Raw genomic sequence first — 21,976 nt, forward strand, 5'->3', positions numbered from 1 at the left:
TGATATGGATGACAATTTGAAAATGATGTGGAGGAGACCACTTCATTCACACACGCCTCAAATAATGATATCAATGCCAGAACTGGACAAATCTTAAAGAGATGAAAAAAATTTACGAACTCTTCTCAGTTGGTATGAATCACAAAGGTGCAAAAGACAATGGCTATAAAAGTAACAATTAATCTTACAAAACAGGAGCTGTTTTTAACTCCCACATGATCCGATACAAAACTGCTATTGTGAATTAATTAACTGTTATGGGTGTTGCTTGGTCCTAATTGAAGTAATTATCTGGCCATTCTTGGGCAACAATTTCAATATCTCCTCCAGTACTTTCAAAGAGATGGTGGTGAGATTGCAGCAGGGGAGGGCTTGAAACCAATAACCTGCCAGCTTTCAACAGTCTGGTCAGTCACAGACGCTGTACACAAACATCACAGTATACAAATTTTATTTAAAATTAGCATACAAGCAAATCTACTTCCAAGTTAAAAAATCCTAACCACCTTTCACCTAAAATAATAACTCTACATTGTTCTTATCATTAAATAACTACACGTTCAAAAAAGGAGCAGAACTCTCATCTCAAGTGTTTTGAGTCAAAGAAAGGACATGCCATGTCCCTTTTAAATAAAAATGTGGCCATTGGAGTAAATACTTTTTCAACTTTTAATGTTTGAGATATTGTGTTGTGCAATATATCCCTACAGCAAGATACAAGTGCCTGATGCTTATTTTATGCAACTTCTAGGTTTCAATATTTGACTGTTGTCTTTGCTCACATTTGTTGATATCAAGTCCTAAATTATATCTATTCGCTAGACATCAGATTTTTCTTTTTGGGAGCAACAAGATGTGAGCATCGTTAAAAGCACCAGGTACACATGGGAGATTAATGATATGGTATTACTGAACCAAAAGGATCTGCAATTCTAGCCTTTTCCCTTTAGTTAATCTCAGCTACAGCATCGGATTCCATGTCTCCACTGACCTTGGCAGCCTGGGCTAAGAGGAGGAAAAACATTTAAAAGATCTTTGCTGAAAATTATATATTTGTTGATATGATCAGATTGTTGTTGCACCCTTGCCTGGTTGCTTAAAGGTCTGCCGAAACCTATTCAAAGCAGACTCCAGATGAAGCACCGAGGATTGTTGACCTCTAGAGGTAATGGATTCAGCAGCTTTAAATAGGGAAGGAAGGTTAAAAAAAGGAAAGATAATGAATTTATTATACAGGATGTCTTGTTCTTTAAAGTTTTTGTAGATGGGGTCATATATCCAATTAGTGACTTCCTCAAATGTGACTCTTAACATGGTGGTCTGCACCTTCAATTCCTTATTTGCATGAAGGTCTAATACATGCCCCAAAGTGAAATTGGAAAGTAAATTCCAGATCCATCGTGATATGGTGCAATTGTTGAATAAGTCCGCCACCTAAAAGCATTCTTTTATTTCCTTTGAGCACCAAGGGAGTCACACAGAACATTGGCTCTAGCAACATCTCGTAGCCATGAACGGAAGCTCAGGTACAATAGGAGCACCAGGTGGACTGTAGATGAAAAATGCTACATACAATTTGCAATATGAACAATGCTGGTTTAGTTGCACAAAGTCTTCTGTCTATTTGTATGTAGCGTGGCCTAGCATGTGTATTTACTGGCAAGGAGGATCTCAACAAATTAAATAACACAATCAACCTCTTTTAGGTTTCTCTTTCTCTTTCAAAATAATATGTATTTAATATGACCAAAAGCAACTGTTTGTGTACGCAGAAAATCAGAGCTTTAAAAATGCTTTTGTAGTGCAAGCAGCAGGGAGTGTACTGAAAATACTATTAATGTCTATACTGAGTTACATCTGCACTAATGCCCTTCCTTACAAGATTGGAACTAAATCCATTACCTCCATGCAATTTGTTAGATGCAAAGTGCTTTGGGGCATTGGGAGATTTGATAAGACATTATTAAATGCAAGTTTCTTCTTTCCCTCTTGCACACTCACTTGGGACCAATCCCTTGAGCACTGGAGGTGGTTGCCTACAGACAGATGCAACACTACAATATTTTATATACTTACAGAAAGTAATGTCAGTGAGATATAAACTACAGTGATGGTAATTTGCCTTGACAAGTCAAACGTGCATATGGATTCTTTCAGACTTAAAAATCTCATTTCACGAAAGCCAGTTCTAGAATCTTCCACAGACATCACAAGTTGTGGTAACATTATCGGAAGCGGTAATCCCATCTCCCCAGCAACAGAAATGCAGCACAAGTTCCTATCATGGAATGTCCACACATAATGAGCAACGTAATACAGTTTTCCCATTCCATGGGAAAAATCTCATCTGATTTCTGTTGCTGGGATGATTTTTCTGCAGTTGCTCTCCACTTTTTACTCTTGTGCTTCCTTGCCAGCCAGTCTATAGATTTCAGTTGGTCCATCAGCATGGGTGATTGTAGTGGTCAACTGCAGCTCCTCACCACCACTGACTCCAAGATCACCTACGAAAGGCATTAAATACAGAATGCTATTAGGCCAGGCCAGAAAGAGCTTTGTTGGTGCCCCTTCGATTTCACTTCTCCCATGAGGCAGTGTGTTCTGCGCACAAAGTCTCATTGTTGACTGGCTGAGGTGAGCTTTGTGGCTCATCAAAGTAAAATTTGAATTAGAAGGTCCATTTTTTTTTGCAGTTAGTATCAGAGTTTTGTTTCATACTAGGTCTGATGCTGGATCACATGACCCAGTAATTGGTACCTCCCAATCTCTACCTCTCCAGCTTGCAGCTCACTGCTACAGCTGAAGCTGCCCATCCTGCCTCTTTCCAGAGCAGTCATGGAGATGTATAGTGTGGAAGCAGACCCTTTGGTCCAACTTGTCCATGACAACCAGATATCCTAAATTAATCTAGTCCCACATCCCTCTGAACCTTTCCCATTCGTATACCCATTCAGATGCCTTTTAAATGTTGTAATTGCACCGGCCTCCACCATCTCCTCTGGCAGCTCATTCCATACACGCACTATCCTCTGCGTGAAAATGTTGTCCCTCAGGTCCCTTTTAAATCTTTCCCTTCTCACCTTAAACCTATGCCTCCTACTTTTGGATTTCCCTACCCTGGGGAAAAGACCTTGGTTATTCATCCTAGCCCTATCCCTTATGACTTTATAAACCTCAATAAGATCACTCCTTAGTCTCTGACACTCCAGGGGGAGGAAAGCCCCAGATTGTTCAGCCTCTCGCTACAGATCAAACCCCACCCCCCAAACCCTGGCAATATCCTTGTAAACCTTCTCTGAACCCTTTCAAGTTTCACAACATCCTTCCAATAGTAGTGAGACCATAATTAAGTTTATTATTCCAAAGTGGGCCTAACCAATGTCCTGTGTAGTTGCAACATGACCTCCCAACTCCTATACTCAATGCACTGACTAATAAAGGCAAACATACCAAATGACTTCTTCACTTTCCTGTCTACTCATGACTCCACTTTCAAGAAACTATGAACCTGCACTCCAAGGGCCCTTTGTTTGGCAACACTCCCCAGGGCTTTACCATTAAGTGTACAAGCCCCGCCCTAATTTGCAAAATGCAGGACCTCACATTTTAGCAAGGCTTTGGGACAGGCAGGTGGCAACAAGGGAAGTGATGGGAGAGTAGGTCAGCAAGCACCATTGGCAGTTACTTGGAGGCAGTGGAAGAGTCAATACGCCAGAGTACAGGCAGCAAATTACTTATACATTTTTACATTTCAGTTATTTAATGAACACAAAATTGGAAATTATCAGATATAACACAGTGTGGAGCTAGAGGAACACGGCAGGCCAAGCAGCATCAGGAACAGGAAAGTTGACATTTCGGGTCGGGACCCTTCTTCATAAATGGGGAGGCGGAAGTGAGCTCAGAGGTAAATAGGGAGAGGAGTGGTGGTGCTAGGAAAGGTAGGTCTGATGGTGATAGGTGAGTGCAGTTAGGCTGTACTGGGGATTGGTCAGTGAGGTGAGAGGGGCCGATAGGTAGGAGAGAAGATGGACAGGTTGTGTCATGTCAAGGTGGCGGGGATGAGAGGGAGGGTTGGACTTTGGATGAGGCCAGGGGTGGAGAGATTTTAAAACTGGTGAAATCTATGTTTAGGTCATCAGGCTGTAGGGTACCGAGGTGGAATATGAAGTGCTGCTTCTCCAGTTTTTGGGTGGCGTCGTTGTGACACTTGAGGAGGCCCAGGATGGACATGTCACCCGGCGAGTGGGAGGGGTATTTAAAATGGTTCACGACTGGAAGATGTTGTTGTTTGTCACAAACAGAGCACACATGCTTAACAAAGCGGTCTCTGAGCCTCCGCTTGGTCTCACTGATGTGGGGGTTGGGGGGGGGGGGGGGGTCACATCTTGAGTAACTGATGCAGCCGACCAAGTTGACAGAGATGCAGATGAACCCCTGTCGAATGTGGAAGGTTTGTTTTATGCCTTGAATGGAGGTGAGGCGGGGGGGTGGTGAGGTGAGGGGGAAGGTGTAGCTCTTCCTGCAGTTGCAGGGAAAGTTACTGGGGGTGGTGAGGTTAGTGCGAAGTGTGGGGAGGACGAGGGAGTCCTGGAGAGAGAGCTTTCCCCACGAAAGGCAGATAGGAGTGGGGAGGGAAATATATCTTTGCTTGTGGGGTCAGATGGTAGGTGGAGGAAGTAGCAGAGAATGAAACATTGGATGCGGAGGTTGGTGGAGTGATATGTGAGAATAAGGGGGATGCTGTCTTTACTTTTTGTTGGGAGGTGGGGATATAAGAGCAGAGGTGCGAGAAATGCAAGAGATACGGTTGACGGCACTTTCGCTCACTGGAGGTGAGAAGTTACGGTCCTTGAAATAGGAGGAGATCTGGGATGTGCAGGCGTGGAATGCCCCATCTTGGGAGCAGATGCGACGGAAACGGATGAATTGGGAGTAGAGGATCCCATTCTTGCAGGAGGATGGGTGAGGGGAGGTGAAGTCTAGATAGCTGTGGGAGTCGTTGGGCTTGAAATAGATGTCAAATTCGAGGCGGTCGCCAGAGAAGGAGAGAGAGGTCCAGGAAAGAGAGGGAAGTATTGGAGTTGGTCCAGGTGAATTTGAGGTTGGATGAAAGGTGTCAGTAAAGTTGAAGAACTGTTCAAATGCCTCGTGGGAGCATGAGGCAGTGCTGATACAGGCATTGATGTAGCGGAGGAAGAGGTGGGATGTAGTGCCAGTGTAGCAGTGGAACAGGGACTGTTTCACGTATCCAATGAAGACGTAGGCATAGCTTCAGCCCATGTGGGTGCCCATGGCCACCCCCTTAGTCTGTAGAAAATGGGAGGAGTTAAAGGAGAAATTGATAAGGGTAAGGACGAGTTCAGTTAAACAGATGAGGGCGTTAATGAAGGGAGACTGGTTGGGCATGCGGGAGAGGAAGAAGCGAAGGGCTTTTAGGCCACCTGCATGTGGGGGATACAAGTATACAGGGTCTGGATGTCCATAGTGAAGATGAGGTATTGAGGGTCAAGGAATTGGAAGTCTTGGAGGAGGTAGAGGGTGTGGGTGGTGTCCCAGACATAGGTGGGGAATTCCTGGACTGGGGAAGCGGGGGGTGGGGGTGGGGAGAAGACAGAGTCAAGGTAAGCAGAGATAAATTCAGTGGGACAGGACCAGGCAGAGACAAATGGGTTGGACAGGCAGTCAAGTTTGTGGATTTTGTTAAGGAGACAGAAATGGACAGTGCGGGGTTGGGAACAATGAGGTTGGAGGCTGCGGGTGGGAGGTCACCTGAGGTGATGAGGTTATGAATGGTGTGAGGGATGATGGTTTGGTGGTCAGGGGTGGGTTCGTGGTCAAGAGGGTTGTAGGAGAAGGTGTCAAGAAGTTGATGCCTGACCTTGGCTATGTAAAGTTCAGTGCGCCATACCACGACTGAGCATTCCCTTATCTGTGGGTTTGATGGTGAGATTAGGATGGGAGTGGAGGATTGCACGTTCTGCTCCCCAACACCGCACTGCCCTTTTCTATCTCCTTCCCAAAATCCACAAATCTGCCTTCTCCTGCACTACTGAACTCATCTCCATTTACCTTGACTGTTTCAAAATCTCCCCACTCCCAGACTCATCCCATTTCCAATCCTCCCTCTCATCCCTGCCTCCGTGACCTGACACAAGCTGTCCATCTTCTCTCCTACCTCTCCGCCCCACCTATTCCACTGAGCAATCCCAACCACTCCCTACCTTCACTCACCTATCACGATCCCCACCTACCTTCCACATCCCCTACCCTCCTCCCTCGATTTATTTCTGAGCTCCCTTCCCCCTCTACCATTTCTGAAGAAGGGTCCCAACCCAACGCCAGCTTTCCTGCTCCACTGATGCTGTCCAGCCTGCTGCGTTCCTCCAGCTCCACACTATTATCTCTGACTCAGCATTGACAGTTCTTACTAACTCTGCAGATGGGAATTTTACAAATATTTTAAACTTACAAGATATAATGTTTTCCTCTTTTTTAAATAAAAAAGGACCTTTCTTATCCAACAGAACCTAACTCAGCTTTTATACTGGCTGCAAAGTGAATAGCTGGTTCTCTTAAATGTTGCTTCATTTAAAGATGCTGTTTTCAGGAACTTAAACTATAACAGTAAATGAAGAACTACTGCATATGAAAATGTTTAATGAGCAAATGTAATGTTTAAGAAGTCTTCCACATTTTCAAACCTTGCATTATGGGGCGGGTGGTTTTAAGGTTTCAAAGATGATGGTTGAAAGTATTTCTAAAATGATTTTAATATGATTTGAGTTTAGTAATAACTGTTGCAATCAATTCTAACCTGCTAGTTTCTGTATTTCTTTGGTGCTTGCTCACTGATATGTCTGTTTGTTAATTCAAGATTTAATGAGTGTGTAAAGAGCATACTCAGGAGGTGGGCAATTCTGGCAGGGCCAGTGCTTGACTTTACATTCTGAGGTTCTTGGCTTTTCTGTGAAGATGGGTATCATGCTTTCTTCTTTAACTGCTGTAGTTGAGAGTAATAGGATACAACCAGTGCCTTGCCAGGTCACCTCACGCTGAAGTAGGAGTCAGCCACCTTGGGGTGGTACTGGGAAAAGGCCAAACTACAATTCCTAAAAGGAATGAGTGAACTACTTGAGTTTTTAACAACATTCTACTTTATGAACAACATTGAGGAAAATGGAAGTACAATGGCTTGTACCTGCAACAAACTAACACGTTTAACAATGATAGTTGGACACTGGATGTGGTGACCAATAATATTAGCAAACACCTATTTTTTTAAAATCAAAGAGCAACACCACTTGTAATCATCACCCATTACTGGTTGAGCAGCAGCGCGAGTGGGAGCTTGGAGCAGGAGCCTGTCGGGAAGCCGGTGAGTCACTGTTTTTGAATCTACAAAAAGCTTACCTCGTGAATAGGCTACGCTGAGCAGGAGTGGACACAGGGCTGGTGAGTGAGTGAGGTAATATATTTGTGTGGTTGCGTTGCCCGAAACACTACTTGGCTAGTGTCTCCCACCCATCCTCCTCCTCTAACCAAAAAAAAGGTTCTGTGTGCCTGATTGGTAAGGTAACAAGTTTATTTTTTATTCTTTATTTTTTAAACAGTCTTGGGAATTTAGAATAATGGGAACGGAGGTCAGGGCAGTTGAATGTTCCTCCTGCAGAATGTGGGAGGTAAGGTCACCACTAGTGTCCCTGCTGACTACATCTGCGGGAAGTGCACCCAACTCCAGCTCCTTGAAAACCGCGTTAGGGAACTGGAGCTGGAGCTGGATGAACTTCGGATCATTCGGGAGGCAGAGGGGGTTATTGAGAGGAGTTACAGGGAGGTAGTCACTCCTCAGGTACAAGAAAAAGGCAGATGGGTTACGGTCAGGGGACGGAAAGGGAACCGGCAGGCAGTGCAGGGATCCCCTGTGGTCATTCCCATCAACAATAAGTATACCGTTTTGGATACTGTTGGGGGGACGACTTACCAGGGGAAAGCAGTGGGGCACAGGTCTCTGGCACAGAGTCTGTCCCTGCTGCTCAGAAGGGAAGGGGAAAGAGGAGCAGAGCAGTAGTCATTGGGGACTCCATAGTTAGGGGGGACAGATAGGAGGTTCTCTGGGGAGAGAGAGAGACTCACGGTTGGTGTGTTGCCTCCCAGGTGCCAGGGTGCGTGATGTCTCTGATCGTGTTTTTGGGATCCTTAAGGGGGAGGGGGAGCAGCCCCAAGTCGTGGTCCACATTGGCACCAATGACATAGGTAGGAAGAGAGACAGGGATTTAAGGCAAAAATTCAGGGAGCTAGGATGGAAGCTGAGAGCTAGGACGAACAGAGTTGTTGTCTCTGGTTTGTTGCCCGTGCCACGTGCTAGTGAGGCGAGGAATAGGGAGAGAGAGGAGTTGAACATGTGGCTACAGGGATGGTGCAGGAGGGAGGGTTTTGGATTCTGGGATAACTGGGGCTCTTTCTGGGTTGGTGGGACCTCTACAAGCAAGATGGTCTTCACCTGAACCAGAGGGGTACTGATATCCTGGGGGGGAAATTTGCTAAGGCTGTTCGGGTGGGTTTAAACTAATTCAGCAGGGGGATGGGCACCAAAATTGTAGTTTCAGTACAGAAAAGGTTGAGAGTAGGTCCAAAATAAAGTTTCAGGGATGCAAGATGGCACCGGCAAGCAAGAAATTGGTTTGAAGTGTGTCTACTTCAATGCCGGGGCGTCCGGAATAAGGTGGGTGAACTTGCAGCATGGGTTAGTACCTGGGACTTCGATGTTCTGGCCATTTCGGAGACATGGATAGAGCAGGGACAGGAATGGTTGTTGCAGGTTCCGGGATTTAGATGTTTCATGCAGAACAGAGAAGATGGTAAAAGGGACGGAGGTGTGGCATTGTTGGTCAAGGACAGTATCACAGTTGCAGAAAGGATGTTTGGGGACTCGTCAACTGAGGTAGTATGGGCTGAGGTTAGAAACAGGAAAGGACAGGTCACCCTGTTGGGAGTTTTCTATAGGCCTCCGAATAGTTCCAGAGATGTAGAGGAAAGGATAGCAAAGATGATTCTTGATAGGAGTGAGAGAGACAGGGTAGTTGTCATGGGGGACTTCAACTTTCCAAATATTGACTGGGAACACTATAGTTCGAGTACTATAGATGGGTCAGCTTTTGTCCAGTGTGTGTAGGAGGGCTTTCTGACACAGTATGTAGATAGGCAAACAAGGGGCGAAGCCACATTAGATTTGGTACTGGGTAATGAGCCTGGCCAGGTGTTAGATTTGGAAGTAGGTGAGCACTTTGGTGATAGCGATCACAATTCTGTTATGTTTACTTTAGTGAAGGAAAGGGATAGGTGTATACCACTGGGCAAGAGTTATAGCTGGGGGAAAGGCAATTACGATGAGATTAGGCAAGATTTAGGGAGCATAGGATGGGGAAGGAAACTGCAGGGGATGGGCACATTAGAAATGTGGAGCTTATTCAAGGAAAAGCTCCTGTGTGTCCTAGATAAGTATGTATCTGTCAGGCAGAGAGGAAACTGTAGAGCATGGGAGCCGTGGTTTACGAAGGAGGTGGAACTCTGGTCAAGAGGAAGAAGGCGGCTTATGTTAGGATGAGATGTGAAGGCTCAGTTAGGGCGATTGAGGGCTACGAGGTAGCCAGGAAGGACCTAAAGAGAGAGCTCAGAAGAGCCAGGAGGATACAGGAGAAGTTGTTGGTGGATAGGATCAGGGTAAACCCTAAGGCTTTCTATAGGTATTTAAGGAATAAAAGAATGACAAAAGTAAGATTAGGGCCAATCAAGGGTCGTAGTGGTAAGTTGTGTGTGGAGTCAGAGGAGATGGGGAAAGCACTAAATGAATATTTTTCAACAGTATTCACTCTAGAAAACGACAATAGTGTCAAGAATACTGAAATACAGGCTACCAGACTAGGTGGGATTGAGGTTCACAAGGAAGAGGTATTAGAAATCCTACAGAGGGTGAAGATAGATAAGTCCCCTGGGCCGGATGGGATTTATCGTAGGATCCTCTGCGAAACCAGGGAGGAGATTGCCGAGCCTTTGGCATTGATCTTTAACTCGTCATTGTCTACAGGAATAGTGCCAGACGACTGGGAGATAGCAAATGTGGTTCCCCTGTTCAAGAAGGGGAGTAGAGACAACCCTGGTAATTATAGACCAGTGAGCCTTACCTCAGTTGTTAGTAAAGTGTTGGAAAAGGTTATAAGGGATAGGATTTATAATCATCTAGAAAAGAATAAATTGATTAGGGATAGTCAGCACGGTTTTGTGAAGGGAAGGTTGTGCCTCACAAACCTTATTGAGTTCTTTGAGAAGGTGACCAAACAGGTAGATGAGAGTAAACCGGTTGATGTGGTGTACATGGATTTCAGCAAGGCGTTCGATAAAGTTCCCCACAATAGGCTATTGTACAAAATGTGGAGGAATGGAATTGTGGGAGGTATAGCAGTTTGAATCGGAAATTGGCTTGCTGAAAGAAGACAGAGGGTGGTAGTTGATGGGAAATGTTCATCCTGGAGACCAGTTACTTTTGGTATACCGCAAGGGTCGGTGTTGGGGCCACTGCTGTTTGTCATTTTTATAAATGACCTGGATGAGGGCGTAGAAGGATGGGTTAGTAAATTTGCAGATGACATTAAGGTCGGTGGAGTTGTGGATAGTGATAAAGGATGCTGTAGGTTGCAGAGAGACATAGATAAGCTGCAGAGCTGGGCTGAGAGGTGGCAAGTGGAGTTTAATGCGAACAAGTGTGAGGTGATGCACTTTGGTAAGAGTAACCAGAAGGCAAAGTACTGGGCTAATGGTAAGATTCTTAGTAGTGTAGATGAGCAGAGAGATCTTGGTGTCCATGTACACAGATCCTTGAAAGTTGCCACCCAGGTTGACAGGGCTGTTAAGAAGGCATACAGTGTTTTAGCTTTTATTAATAGAGGGATCGAGTTCCGGAACCAAGAGGTTATGCTGCAGATGTACAAAACTCTGGTGCGGCCGCACTTGGAGTATTGCGTACAGTTCTGGTCACCGCATTATAAGAAGGATGTGGAAGCTTTGGAAAGGGTGCAGAGGAGATTTACTAGGATGTTGCCTGGTATGGAGGGAAGGTCTTATGAGGAAAGGCTGAGGGACTTGAGGCTGTTTTCATTAGAGAGAAGGTTGAGAGGTGACTTAATTGAAACATATAAAATAATCAGAGGGTTAGATAGGGTGGATAGGGAGGGCCTTTTTCCTAGAATGGTGACGGCGAGCATGAGGGGGCATAGCTTTAAATTGAGGGGTGAAAGATAAAGGACAGATGTCAGAGGTAGTTTTTTTACTCAGAGTAGTAAGGGAATGGAATGCTTTGCCTGCAACGGTAGTAGATTCACCAACCTTTGGTACATTTGAGTCGTCATTGGATAGGCACATGGACGTACATGGAATAGTGTAGGTTAGATGGGCTTCAGATCGATATGACAGGTCGGCACAACATCGAGTGGCCTGTACTGTGCTGTAATGTTCTACGTTCTATGGAGCTATACACGGTGAATATATTGAGCACATTTGAAGTGGGATGATGTTAACTGGTCGCTATTCCTATAAGACTAAATAATTTTGTTAGTGTTCAACTGTTCACTAATTGTATTGAAAAGAAAAAAATTAGACTTCTGAGTCAGACTTGAGAATGGAAAAAATTATACATAAATGGAAGCCAGTGCAGCATTCCTGTAAGCTTTGTTTTGAGATTTTATCACTTTCGCAAGGATAGGTGATAATTTCCTGTCTGGCCCGTACCACATCAGATAGTAAGACTTGCCAGGTCAATCAGCAGGGAAACACAGAGTTGCAAGCTTTGATATGTAGAAGCCCTCAATAGCCTTTCAGCAAGTACATTCCACGGAAACAAGTCTTCAGACATTCAGCATTTGACTTTTAAAGTAAAAATACGTACCATTTGACTGATCAGCATCACTGTAACACTTGTGGGATGGAGCGTACAGAAACATGATTGCAAAGACGTAAAGGTTCCACATGCCATAAATGCCAGTGAAGAATGCACTGTTTATTTGGACAACGTATTCGCCCCACTTCCAGTGTCCCTCATTTACCTAAGGAAGGAACATCAGAATTTGATTTGTTTGTAAGGTGAAGTAGGTAAAAAAATGCTGGAAGCATTATAAATCAGAACCAAATGAGTTTTTTTTAAACTTGTTTTTTTTCTGTCCAGATGCTTTTAGATACTGTACATTGCAGATTTGTTTGTAGCACTTATTGTTACAATTCCTTCTTCTTTTGAAGGTGCAGGTTCGTACTGGAACTTCATTTTGGTGTCAGTCAAACAAAAAAATTGGAAAATGTCAGGCAAGCTAAAACAAAAGGTCAAATAAAAATGTCAGGACTAGCTCAGGCCAAAACTTCTCCTTTAGCTTTATAAATAAAGTGCTGGAGTAACTCATCAGGTCTGGCAGCACGTGTGGAAAGAGAAAGAGAGTTATTATTTCAAGTCCAATCGGACTGTTGCTGGTTCTGAAGAACAGTTTTCTTAAGACTCAAAATGTTAACTTGGCTTGTTCTCTCTCTACACTCTCAGACCTGCTGTGTTTCTCCAGTATCTTCTGTAGCATCTGGAGTACTTTGTTTTAATTTAACGTTTCTCCCTTTTCTGGCTTTACAGCTGGGGTGGCACGGTGGCTCCACGGTTAGCACTGCTGCCTCACAGCACCAGGAATCTGGCTTTGATTCCACTTTCGGGTGATTGTGTGTGTGGAGTTTGCATGTTCTCCCCATGTTTGTGTGGGATTCTTCCAGGTGCTCTAGTTTCCTCCCCCAGTCCAAAGATGTGCAGGCTAAGTGGATTGGCCATGCTAAATTGCCCCAAGTGTTCAGGGATGAGTAGTACAGGGGGACGATTTCTGGGTGGAATGCTCTGAGGCTCGGCGTGGACTTGTTGGGTTGAAGGGCCTGTTTCCACACTGTAGGGATTCTATATAATCTGTTGTTGTTGATGTACAAGACGCAGCTATGCAATTGGAGATTAGTTTTCAGAAGTAAAGCTCCCCTCCTCCTTCCTTCAGAGTTCATGAATGGACTTTCCAGCAGCAATCACCATATAACCATTGGAAGTGGTGAATTTCTTTGTTTTTGAGGCCAATTGTCGCATACCTATAAGCACTCTGATTATGATCTGCTGATCCATTACAGACTGGAGATGACTCAAGCTGAATTATACCCACTGACTTCAAAAATCTTGTTTTTAAAGAAATGATAGATATCTCCAGGGTAGAAAGTAGTCATTCTTTGAGAAGGTTAAAATAATGGTCATCAGTGCCATTTGCAAACGTGAACCTATGCACGGTAAGAGAGCTTATTTAAAGCATTTCCAGTACTCAGCGTTTAATGGCTGATGAGAATTTCCAAGTTGAATTCATAGGCTTAAGTGATTACAGCCAAATTATTTCCTGAACCTTTATTTCAAGACACTTATGCGTAGTGACTAAGGCAGGAAAGAAACTCCACAATGCAGCCAATTGCTTTTAAATAAATCCTCAACCTCAAAAATGGTCCCTGATGTGAAGAACGATACAAGAGTTAGTAAGAATATCAGTATCAGTTCCCCTTCATATTATCATGCTGTTGCAAATAGCAAGCTTGGTGACAGTGCTGAAATGTGATTGAAACATACAGGAAATAAGAACAGAATGGCACTGCATTCATTCATATATTCAATAAAAATCAGAGAAACCTTTACAAGGTAACCTGGAAGAACTCCACCTTCCTAACCCTTCCCTACATTCCTTAATGCTACCAGCAGCCAAAAACTTATTGATCTCAGTCTTGCATATATTCAGTGACTGGAAACCTCTATTCTGGAGGGCTGTGGATGCTCAAGGATTCACAACCCTTGCAGATAAACGATCAGCCATGATCATATTGAATGGCAAAGTGAGCTTCACAGGTTAATAGGCCCACTCTTGCTCCTATGCTTTTTGCTGGCATCTGAAGCAGAGAGCTCTACCTTACTACTGAGGCACTGAGTTTCAAAGTATGAGCCAGGTTGGTGGACACATTTGGTAGCAAGTTATCAAAATCAGTGCCACCATTGCATTTCAAGAAGAACTTCAGTGTCTTTGAAGCAATTTCTGTGTCCATCCACAGAGCTTTGTCTATCTGAGCATGCAAGATCAGTTTGGGAGATGATTTTGCAGGAATTTACCCTGAATGCTTGTACATCTGGCTTTGACAGGAACACTAGTATTTGTTCATTCAAATACAACAAATAACTGCTTTGCTGGAAATCTGAAACACAAACAGAAATTACTGGCAAAATGCAGTAGGTCTGGCAGCATATGTGAAGAGAAAATGGAGTTAACGTCGAGTCCGGTGACTGTTCTTCAGAACACAGTATGAGCAATTTCTGTTTTTGCGATTAGCATTTGCTTCACGGTCCTCTCACTGAATTGTTGGAGTTTCTCTAACTCTCTTAATACATCACTGAAACACAGTCCAGGTATTACTACAGGATAGCAGTGCAGTTACAGTAACTACTCTGTACACTACAGCTTTTGTTGACTCGCCAAGATCTTTGTTATCAAACAACTGCTGCCAAAGACCGTAGAAAGCCACGGCCAATGCGAGGTAAAATATTTCACAGAGTGGGTGCTGGCAGAGATCAATGCTTTGGTTTGTACAGCATTCATAGACAGGCAGAGTTTTGTATATGTAGAACTGAAGTGATCAAGCGTGTTTTATAAATCTGGTGCACAGTAAATATAGTTACCTGCAAAACATACTCATGCATTGCTTTGGAGGTGGCTATGGAATTTTTTTTTAAACAAGGTCGTATTGAGGGTAATTAATGATTGATGAGGTGAATAACCACCATCAGGTAGATCATAAATGGTAATAAATACTATCATGCAACTTGGCCTGGCATTTCCTTTATTTTGAAAGGTGCCTGTTTCAGATCCTTTACTCAGGACTATTATAGTCATAGCATCAGGAGACAATTGCTGGATTGTTCTCTAAGTTATACCCCTCAAGATTCTACAAAGAACATATGAGTGAACCACCAAGGAAAACTGCAAAACAATGAAACAGATGAGAAACAAAGCTTGCAGTCCTCATGGTAATCCAGCTGATTTTTGCTCACATCAAAATTTTAAGCGCTCATCCTGACAGTCTGCATCTAAACCAGAATGGGACCAATATTCTTGTAGCAGCACTTGCTAGTGCTGCTGGGAGAAGTTCGACTAGTTTAGCAGGATTAGGGGTTGCTCCGTAAGTTCAATACTAATGCAGCCTCACTCAGAAAAGGAACCAAGGCAAAGCAAATTCAGCCATGTGGTGTCTCAAGAGAAGAAGGGGAGCTTGAAGGCCTTTACATCAATGCTAACAGTATGAGTGATAAGACAGATGAATTGAGGTTGTGGACTGATAGATGGAACTGTGATGTGGTCGCCATTACAGAGACATGGCTGAGGGAAAGACGAGTTTGTTAACATTCTGGGGTACAAGATCTTCAGGCAGGCCAGGGGTGGATGCGGAAGAAGAGGTGGTATCTCAATATTAGTCAATTACTGCAGTAAGGAGGGACAATATCTTGGAAGGGTCATCAAATGTGGCTTTGTAGGTAAAGTGCAGGAATAAAAAAGGGGCAGTCACACTGATAGGAGTGTATTACAGGTCCCAAACAAACAGCTGGCAGACAATTAAAGAGCAGGTAAGTAGTCAATTCATTAAAACGTGTAAAAATAACAACAGGGTAATTATATTAGGGGATTTCAAGTTCCTCGACTTTAATTGGGATAGTCATAGTATAAGAGCATTCGAGAGGGGGCAGATTTATTGAAGTGTGTCAGGCATATCACTTCTTGTATCTATCTGCTTAAGAGTTTCGCAGTGCATTTTCTCGAGTTCAGCACTTGCATCTTCCTTTCTCTGAGTAAAGAAAGTTGAGAAGTATTCATTTAACACCCTACCAAGATCCTCTAGCTGTAGCCATTCCTCTTATTCAAAGGGTCAATTGCAAGGGAGCATATTTTTAAAGTGAAAGGTAGGAGGTTCAGATGGTATTTTTGGAAAAAGTCTCTTCATCCAGAGGGTGATGGGAATCTGGAATGTTCTGCCTGCTAGGATAGTAGAGGTAGGAAGCCTCACAACCTTTACAAAATGTATTTGGATGAAGATTTGAACTATTATAATATTCAAGGCTATGGGCTTCGTGTAGATTGGAGTTTTTTTTGGTGGTACAAACACAAGGAGTCAAAGGGCATCTTCTGTACCATACAATTCTATGATCCTACAGAGTTGGGATGAAAAAGGGTATTATTTCCTTCTATATGACCTCAAGAATTCAACAACTGTCATGCTTTAAAAGATGAGATAGATGAGTTGTGCAAACGACAAAAGTATTCCCCTCTTGTCCATAAGAGAGGAAGTTATATTTCCAGTGGCTGAGAAAATCCTCCTGAGGTGCTCTTCCTCTTGCACGCCACAATGTACTGGTGCTGTACGCATGACAATTATTAAACAAAGTAGTAAACAATACGTCCAGCAGACAGTCTCCTGAGGACTAGGTGATGCTGATATCACTGATACAAACAAACAATGATAACCCAGGAGCTGCCAACACTGCTTTAGGATGGCATTGAATGTGTCTTTCAGGCAGAAGAGTTTTGTTTGTTAAAATGAGGCCACGAAGTCAGGAAAACACTATTTGCCTAGCTTTTCCTCATGGTTCCACTTCAGATATCATAGTTATGACAAAGCCAGCTAAGAGTTTCCAGAAAGATGATCCTTTCTTCTTTTTGAATGGCAGTGAAGACTTCATCAAGGTCAGATTGGCCCTTTTCCTTAATATCTTCATCTGAGTCAAGGGTTGGAGCATAAGTGCTGATGACAATGGCATTTTGGTTACAGCTAGCAGTAGATGAAGTGTCATAAGCCCTTCAATTATGCTGTTGGCAAGTTCTAACACTGCACCAAGATCCAATTTCCAGATGGTAAAACCAATTCTTTGGATTGGAGGGTTGCTGCAATCTTTCTGGAGGTGTCCCCCTAATTGTTCCTTCAGCTGCCCCTCTGAGGAAGTCAGGTCTCACTGTGGGTGATGGTTCAACTGCAGTTCTCCCTCCCAAAAGGCCACTCAAGTGTCAAAAGTTTTCCAAATTTCAGAAATTCTTCCTTTGACCACAACAATGGGTGTTGGCGGGACATCTAGGAGAAATTGAGACAGCCCTTTTTGGAGACGGTAAGAACTACATCAGATGCTGGAAGCTACAGTACATAAATGTGGAGCTGGAGAAGAACAGCAGGTCAGACAACATCTGAGGAGCAGGGGAGTCAACATTTCGGGCTAAAACCCTTTGTCCTGATGGCTGTATTTTTTCCAGCCTATTTCTGGAATATTTTTTAATACTCTCCCAATTTCAAGGCAACAGAGCGTGCCTTAAATAGATTCCTCTGTCATTGATACTGTGTGCAAAGACATTTGTGACAAATTCACGGTTGTTCAAAATCATTCACACATCTGTAGGCCTGTGTAAATTCTTGACTTGGGACTTCGTGCTCATAGCTCTGTTCCCATCACTATGGGACTTAGCAATGGGACCTGGGAGAAACCTGTGCAAGACATCTTTTAAAATGGGTCATTGCAGACCAAAATCTGACCACCAGCCTGAGAAGATCATGTGATATGTTAAACCATGATAATCAGGATCATCTTAATTTGCCTTTGTAGCTGAACAGTAATCTTCCTTTGCCTGTTACGCTGTTGAGAATTTCTTGGACCACACTTTGCCTTATCACCATGTGTACCCCTGGCAGGGAGTAAGGAGCTCCCAAAGGTATCTCTCAAGCGCTCATTGAAATTTAGAAATCTCAACCACATCAAGGTAGCAATCCACAGAGAAACAAATTAAACAAATAAAACAAAGCTACTACGCTTTGAAGGAGGGTCTAGGCCCGAAACGTCAGCTGTTGTGCTACTAAGATGCTGCTTGGCCTGCTGTGTTCATCCAGCTTCACACTTTGTTATCGAAGCTTCATGGATCAGCTTGTTTATGGGCCACATGACTTATGATTAGAGTATCAAACTCTATTTAATAGAATAGGCTATTTGAATATTCATGAGCATTTACCACTTCCTCCCAAAGGGGCAGACATGAAGACTTCACATCGTGCATCAGAGTGTGCCTATGGCACAAATAGGCTTATGATAAAAACAGAATTTTATACATGGGATTCTAAAATCTTTACTAATACTACGGGGCTCATGTTCTGTCCTTGTAACCATTCTTTGAAAACAGCAATATAGCAGCCATGCCCATTTTTAAACTTCAATTAAGCATTGCAAAGAGGACATTTGCATCAAAATAGGTTGGAAGCACAGCTAACAAGGTAGAGAGCTTCGTCAGAGGCTCACTGATGATGTTACCTAGAATGGTGACGAAACGTCTGAAAACTAACCTTCCAGCTCAGCGAGCAAACTCACATCCTGAACCTCAACCTGAGCTACAAATCTTCTTAAAACTCGCTAACAAGGTATAGAGCTGGATGAACACAGCAGGCCAAGCAGCATCTTAGGAGCAAGAAAGCTTGTGTTTCGGGCTTAGACCCTTCATCAGAAATGGGGGAGGGGAAGGGGGTTCTGAAATAAATAGGGAGAGAGGGGGAGGTGGATTGAAGATGGGTAGAGGAGACAGACAAGTCAAAGAGGCGGGGATGGAGCCAGTAAAGGGGTGAGTGTAGGTGGGGAGGAGATAGGTCAGTCAAGTTGGGCTTGCCTGTAGTCACAGCCCACATTTAATAGGTACCTGCCTTTTGTATAATTGTAACTGAACTGATTCAACTCATTATGGGAAAACAAACATCCTAAAGAGTAATAGTAGGAACTGCAGATGCTGGAGAATCTAAGATAACAAGGTGTAGAGCTGGATGAACACAGCAGGCCAAGCAGCATGAGAGGAGCAGGAAAGCTGACGCTTCGGGCCAATTTTTACAGTGTTTTAGCTTTTATTAGTAGAGGGATCGAGTTCCGGAACCAAGCGGTTATGCTGCAGATGTACAAAACTCTGGTGTGGCCGCACTTGGAGTATTGCATACAGTTCTGGTCACCACATTATAAGAAGGATGTGGAAGCTTTGGAAAGGGTGCAGAGGAGATGTTGCCTGGTATGGAGGGAAGGTCTTACGAGGAAAGGCTGAGGGACTTGAGGCTGTTTTCATTAGAGAGGAGAAGGTTGAGAGGGGACTTAATTGAGACATATAAAATAATCAGAGGGTTAGATAGGGTGAATAGGGAGAGCCTTTTTCCTAGGATGGTGACGGCGAGCATGAAGGGGCATAGCTTTAAATTGAGGGGTGAAAGATATAGGACAGATGTCAGAGGTAGTTTTTTTACTCAGAGAGTAGCAAGGGAATGGAACGCTTTGCCTGCCAACGGTTGTAGATTCGCCAACTTTTGGTACATTTAAGTCATCATTGGATAAGCATATGGACGTACATGGAATAGTGTAGGTTAGATGGGCTTGAGATCGGTATGACAGGTCGGCACAACATCGAGGGCCAAAGGGCCTGTACTGTGCTGTAATGTTCTACGTTCTAAGGGTCTAGGCCCGATACATCAGCCTTCCTGCTCCTCTAATGCTGCTTACCCTGCTATGTTCATCCAGCTCTACACCTTGTTATAAAAATAGGGTCAAACAGGAGTGACTACAAAAGTACAGTTGAATATTCATTGGCTGACGATTCACCCCGATGACTCAGTTGGTAAATGTACATTTACATTTACATTACAAAACTTCATTTTGTGCAGTTTGATTCCACCAAAAGAATCAAAATTATCATTCTGTACTTGCCACCTTATGGCAGGTTCTAAGTTAGCATTTGGCTACTATTTACTGCAGATGGTATCCAGATTTCATGTTCGGCCAGAGAATTAAAGTTGGCTGAAATACTTTACCATTTGGTCTTAAAGGACACCAGTGACAACTACTTTAAATTGTGTTTAAGTACACATGAACACATGGCATGATAAAAGTCAAATGTGATGATCTATGTTTTCATTTCAGACAAATAACAAAGTACTAGAGAAACCCAGCAGCCTGACACCATTTATAAAATAAGAAACAACGTTAATGTTGAGTCCATTAGGACTCTCTGGATATCTGGCATCAATGGTATTTTGCTTTTATTTTACATTATTTACTTGCCTTCTGCTTTAATTTCAAATCAAAACTGTAGTTTGTTTACATATGCTGCTCAGATAACTATCAGAATGAAACCACTCCAAGCCACATAGAATGGTAACTGTTCTATTTGTATCCAGCCCTTAAAATAGAGTTCACCTTTAGAGGGCTCCATGTGCTGTGTGCATACAAATGTTGTGACTCTGCCTGGCTGTTCGCCTGTTTTGTGTCTGCAAACTGCACACCCAGGAAATCTGTTGGATTGCTGTAATGTCTGCTTCACAACTTGTATTAAAGTCAAAGAGTCATACAGCATGGAAACAGACCCTTTGGTTGAACTCTTCCATGCCAACCAGGTTTCCCAAACTAAACTAGTCACATTTAACTGCATTTAGCTTCTAATGCTTCATACTTCTAAACCTTTTCTGTTCATGTAGCTACCCAAATGCTTTTTTAAATGTTGTAACTGTACCTGCACCCACTACCTCCTCTGGCAGTTCATTCCATATATGCACTACGTTCTGTGTGAAAAAAATTGCACCTCAGGTCCCTTGCAAATCTTTCCCCTCTCACCTTAAACATATGCCCTTTAGTTTGGATTCCCCTACCCTCAGGAAAAGACATTAGCTATTTACCTTACCTATGCCCCCCCATGATTTTGTAAACTAGTATAAGATCAACCCTCAACTTCCTCCGCTCCGGGGAAAAATGTACTAGCCTATCCAGCCTCTTCTTATACATCAAGCCCTCCAGTCCTGGTAACATCTGTGTAGAACCTTTTCTGTACCAGGGCAAAAGCATCATTATCAATCTCTTGTACAGTCATAGCATGACATCCCAACTCCTGTGCTCAATGCTCTGATCAATGATGGCAAGCAAGCCAAATGCCTTCTTCACCACTCTGTTTACCCGGGATGCCACTTTCAAGGAACTATGTATCTGCACACCTAGGTCTCCTTATTTGATGATCTGTTTTACCGCTTTAAATAAACAAATTCCTGGAATGAACTGGTTAAATCAATCCCTGAAGGGAAACTATTAGGTTATGATCACTAACATGAAAGAATCTGACTAACTCAAATTAGTTGGAACATCATTATGGTGAAAGTGTCTTAAGCCCTAGAAATAAAGAGAATGACTGCTACAGGAAAAGCCATTTTTTTTAAAATCAGGGACAGCATCTAACATTTAAGTTTTATTGAAATACTGATAAAAATACGCGAATATACAGCACGGACAGAGGCTATTTGGTCCAGCTCATCCATGCCAGCTTTTTAGTTCATTAATCCAAATCTAACAATACTGTTTGGCCCACAATATTCTCCCACTTAAAGATGTATCTATCCTTAGCTGATGCAATGGTCTTCTGTGGCAAATTAGCCCACATTCAACAATTTTCTGGAAATAAAGATGATGTTTATCTATATTTTTTCCCTCACTCATTAACAGTATTAAATTGATGAACAAAATAAAACAAAGAACTGCGGACGCTGGAGATCTGAAACAAAAACAGGAAATGCAGGAGAAACTCAGCCGATCTTGCAGCATCTGTGGAAAGAAAAAACAAATGGACAGTTGACACTTCGAGTCCAGTGGCCCTCCCTCAGAATCAGGACCAGTTCTAGCAAAGGGTCAGTGGTCTCGAAATAGAAACTCTTCTTTTTCTGCACAGGTGCTGCCAGATCTGCTGAGTTTCTCCAGCATCTGTTGTGTTTGATTAAATTGATGACCTTTCAACTCCAAATCCATGTGAAGGAAATAACTTTTTTCCCCCCTGTGTGACCTCAAAATTTTAAAAAT

The 21,976-nt window shown here is 43.2% G+C and overlaps 1 protein-coding gene across 2 annotated transcripts in view; it reads right to left on the reverse strand.

Moving 5' to 3' along the window:
* Window positions 1–434: 434 nt before the first annotated feature.
* wls (Wnt ligand secretion mediator) overlaps window positions 435–21,976 on the reverse strand; it is a 79,834-nt gene continuing 58,292 nt past the window's right edge. For both annotated transcript variants that reach the window (XM_048539810.2, XM_048539809.2), the window contains exons 11-12: window positions 11,942–12,098; window positions 435–2,504 (exon numbers count right to left, since the gene is read on the reverse strand). In XM_048539810.2, coding sequence (XP_048395767.1) covers window positions 2,395–2,504; window positions 11,942–12,098 — 267 coding nt within the window. In that variant the 3' untranslated portion in view covers window positions 435–2,394. The remainder of the gene's footprint in view (window positions 2,505–11,941; window positions 12,099–21,976) is intronic.

This window comes from Stegostoma tigrinum, chromosome 8 (genome assembly GCF_030684315.1).
Source record: "Stegostoma tigrinum isolate sSteTig4 chromosome 8, sSteTig4.hap1, whole genome shotgun sequence".
NCBI lineage: Eukaryota > Metazoa > Chordata > Chondrichthyes > Orectolobiformes > Stegostomatidae > Stegostoma > Stegostoma tigrinum.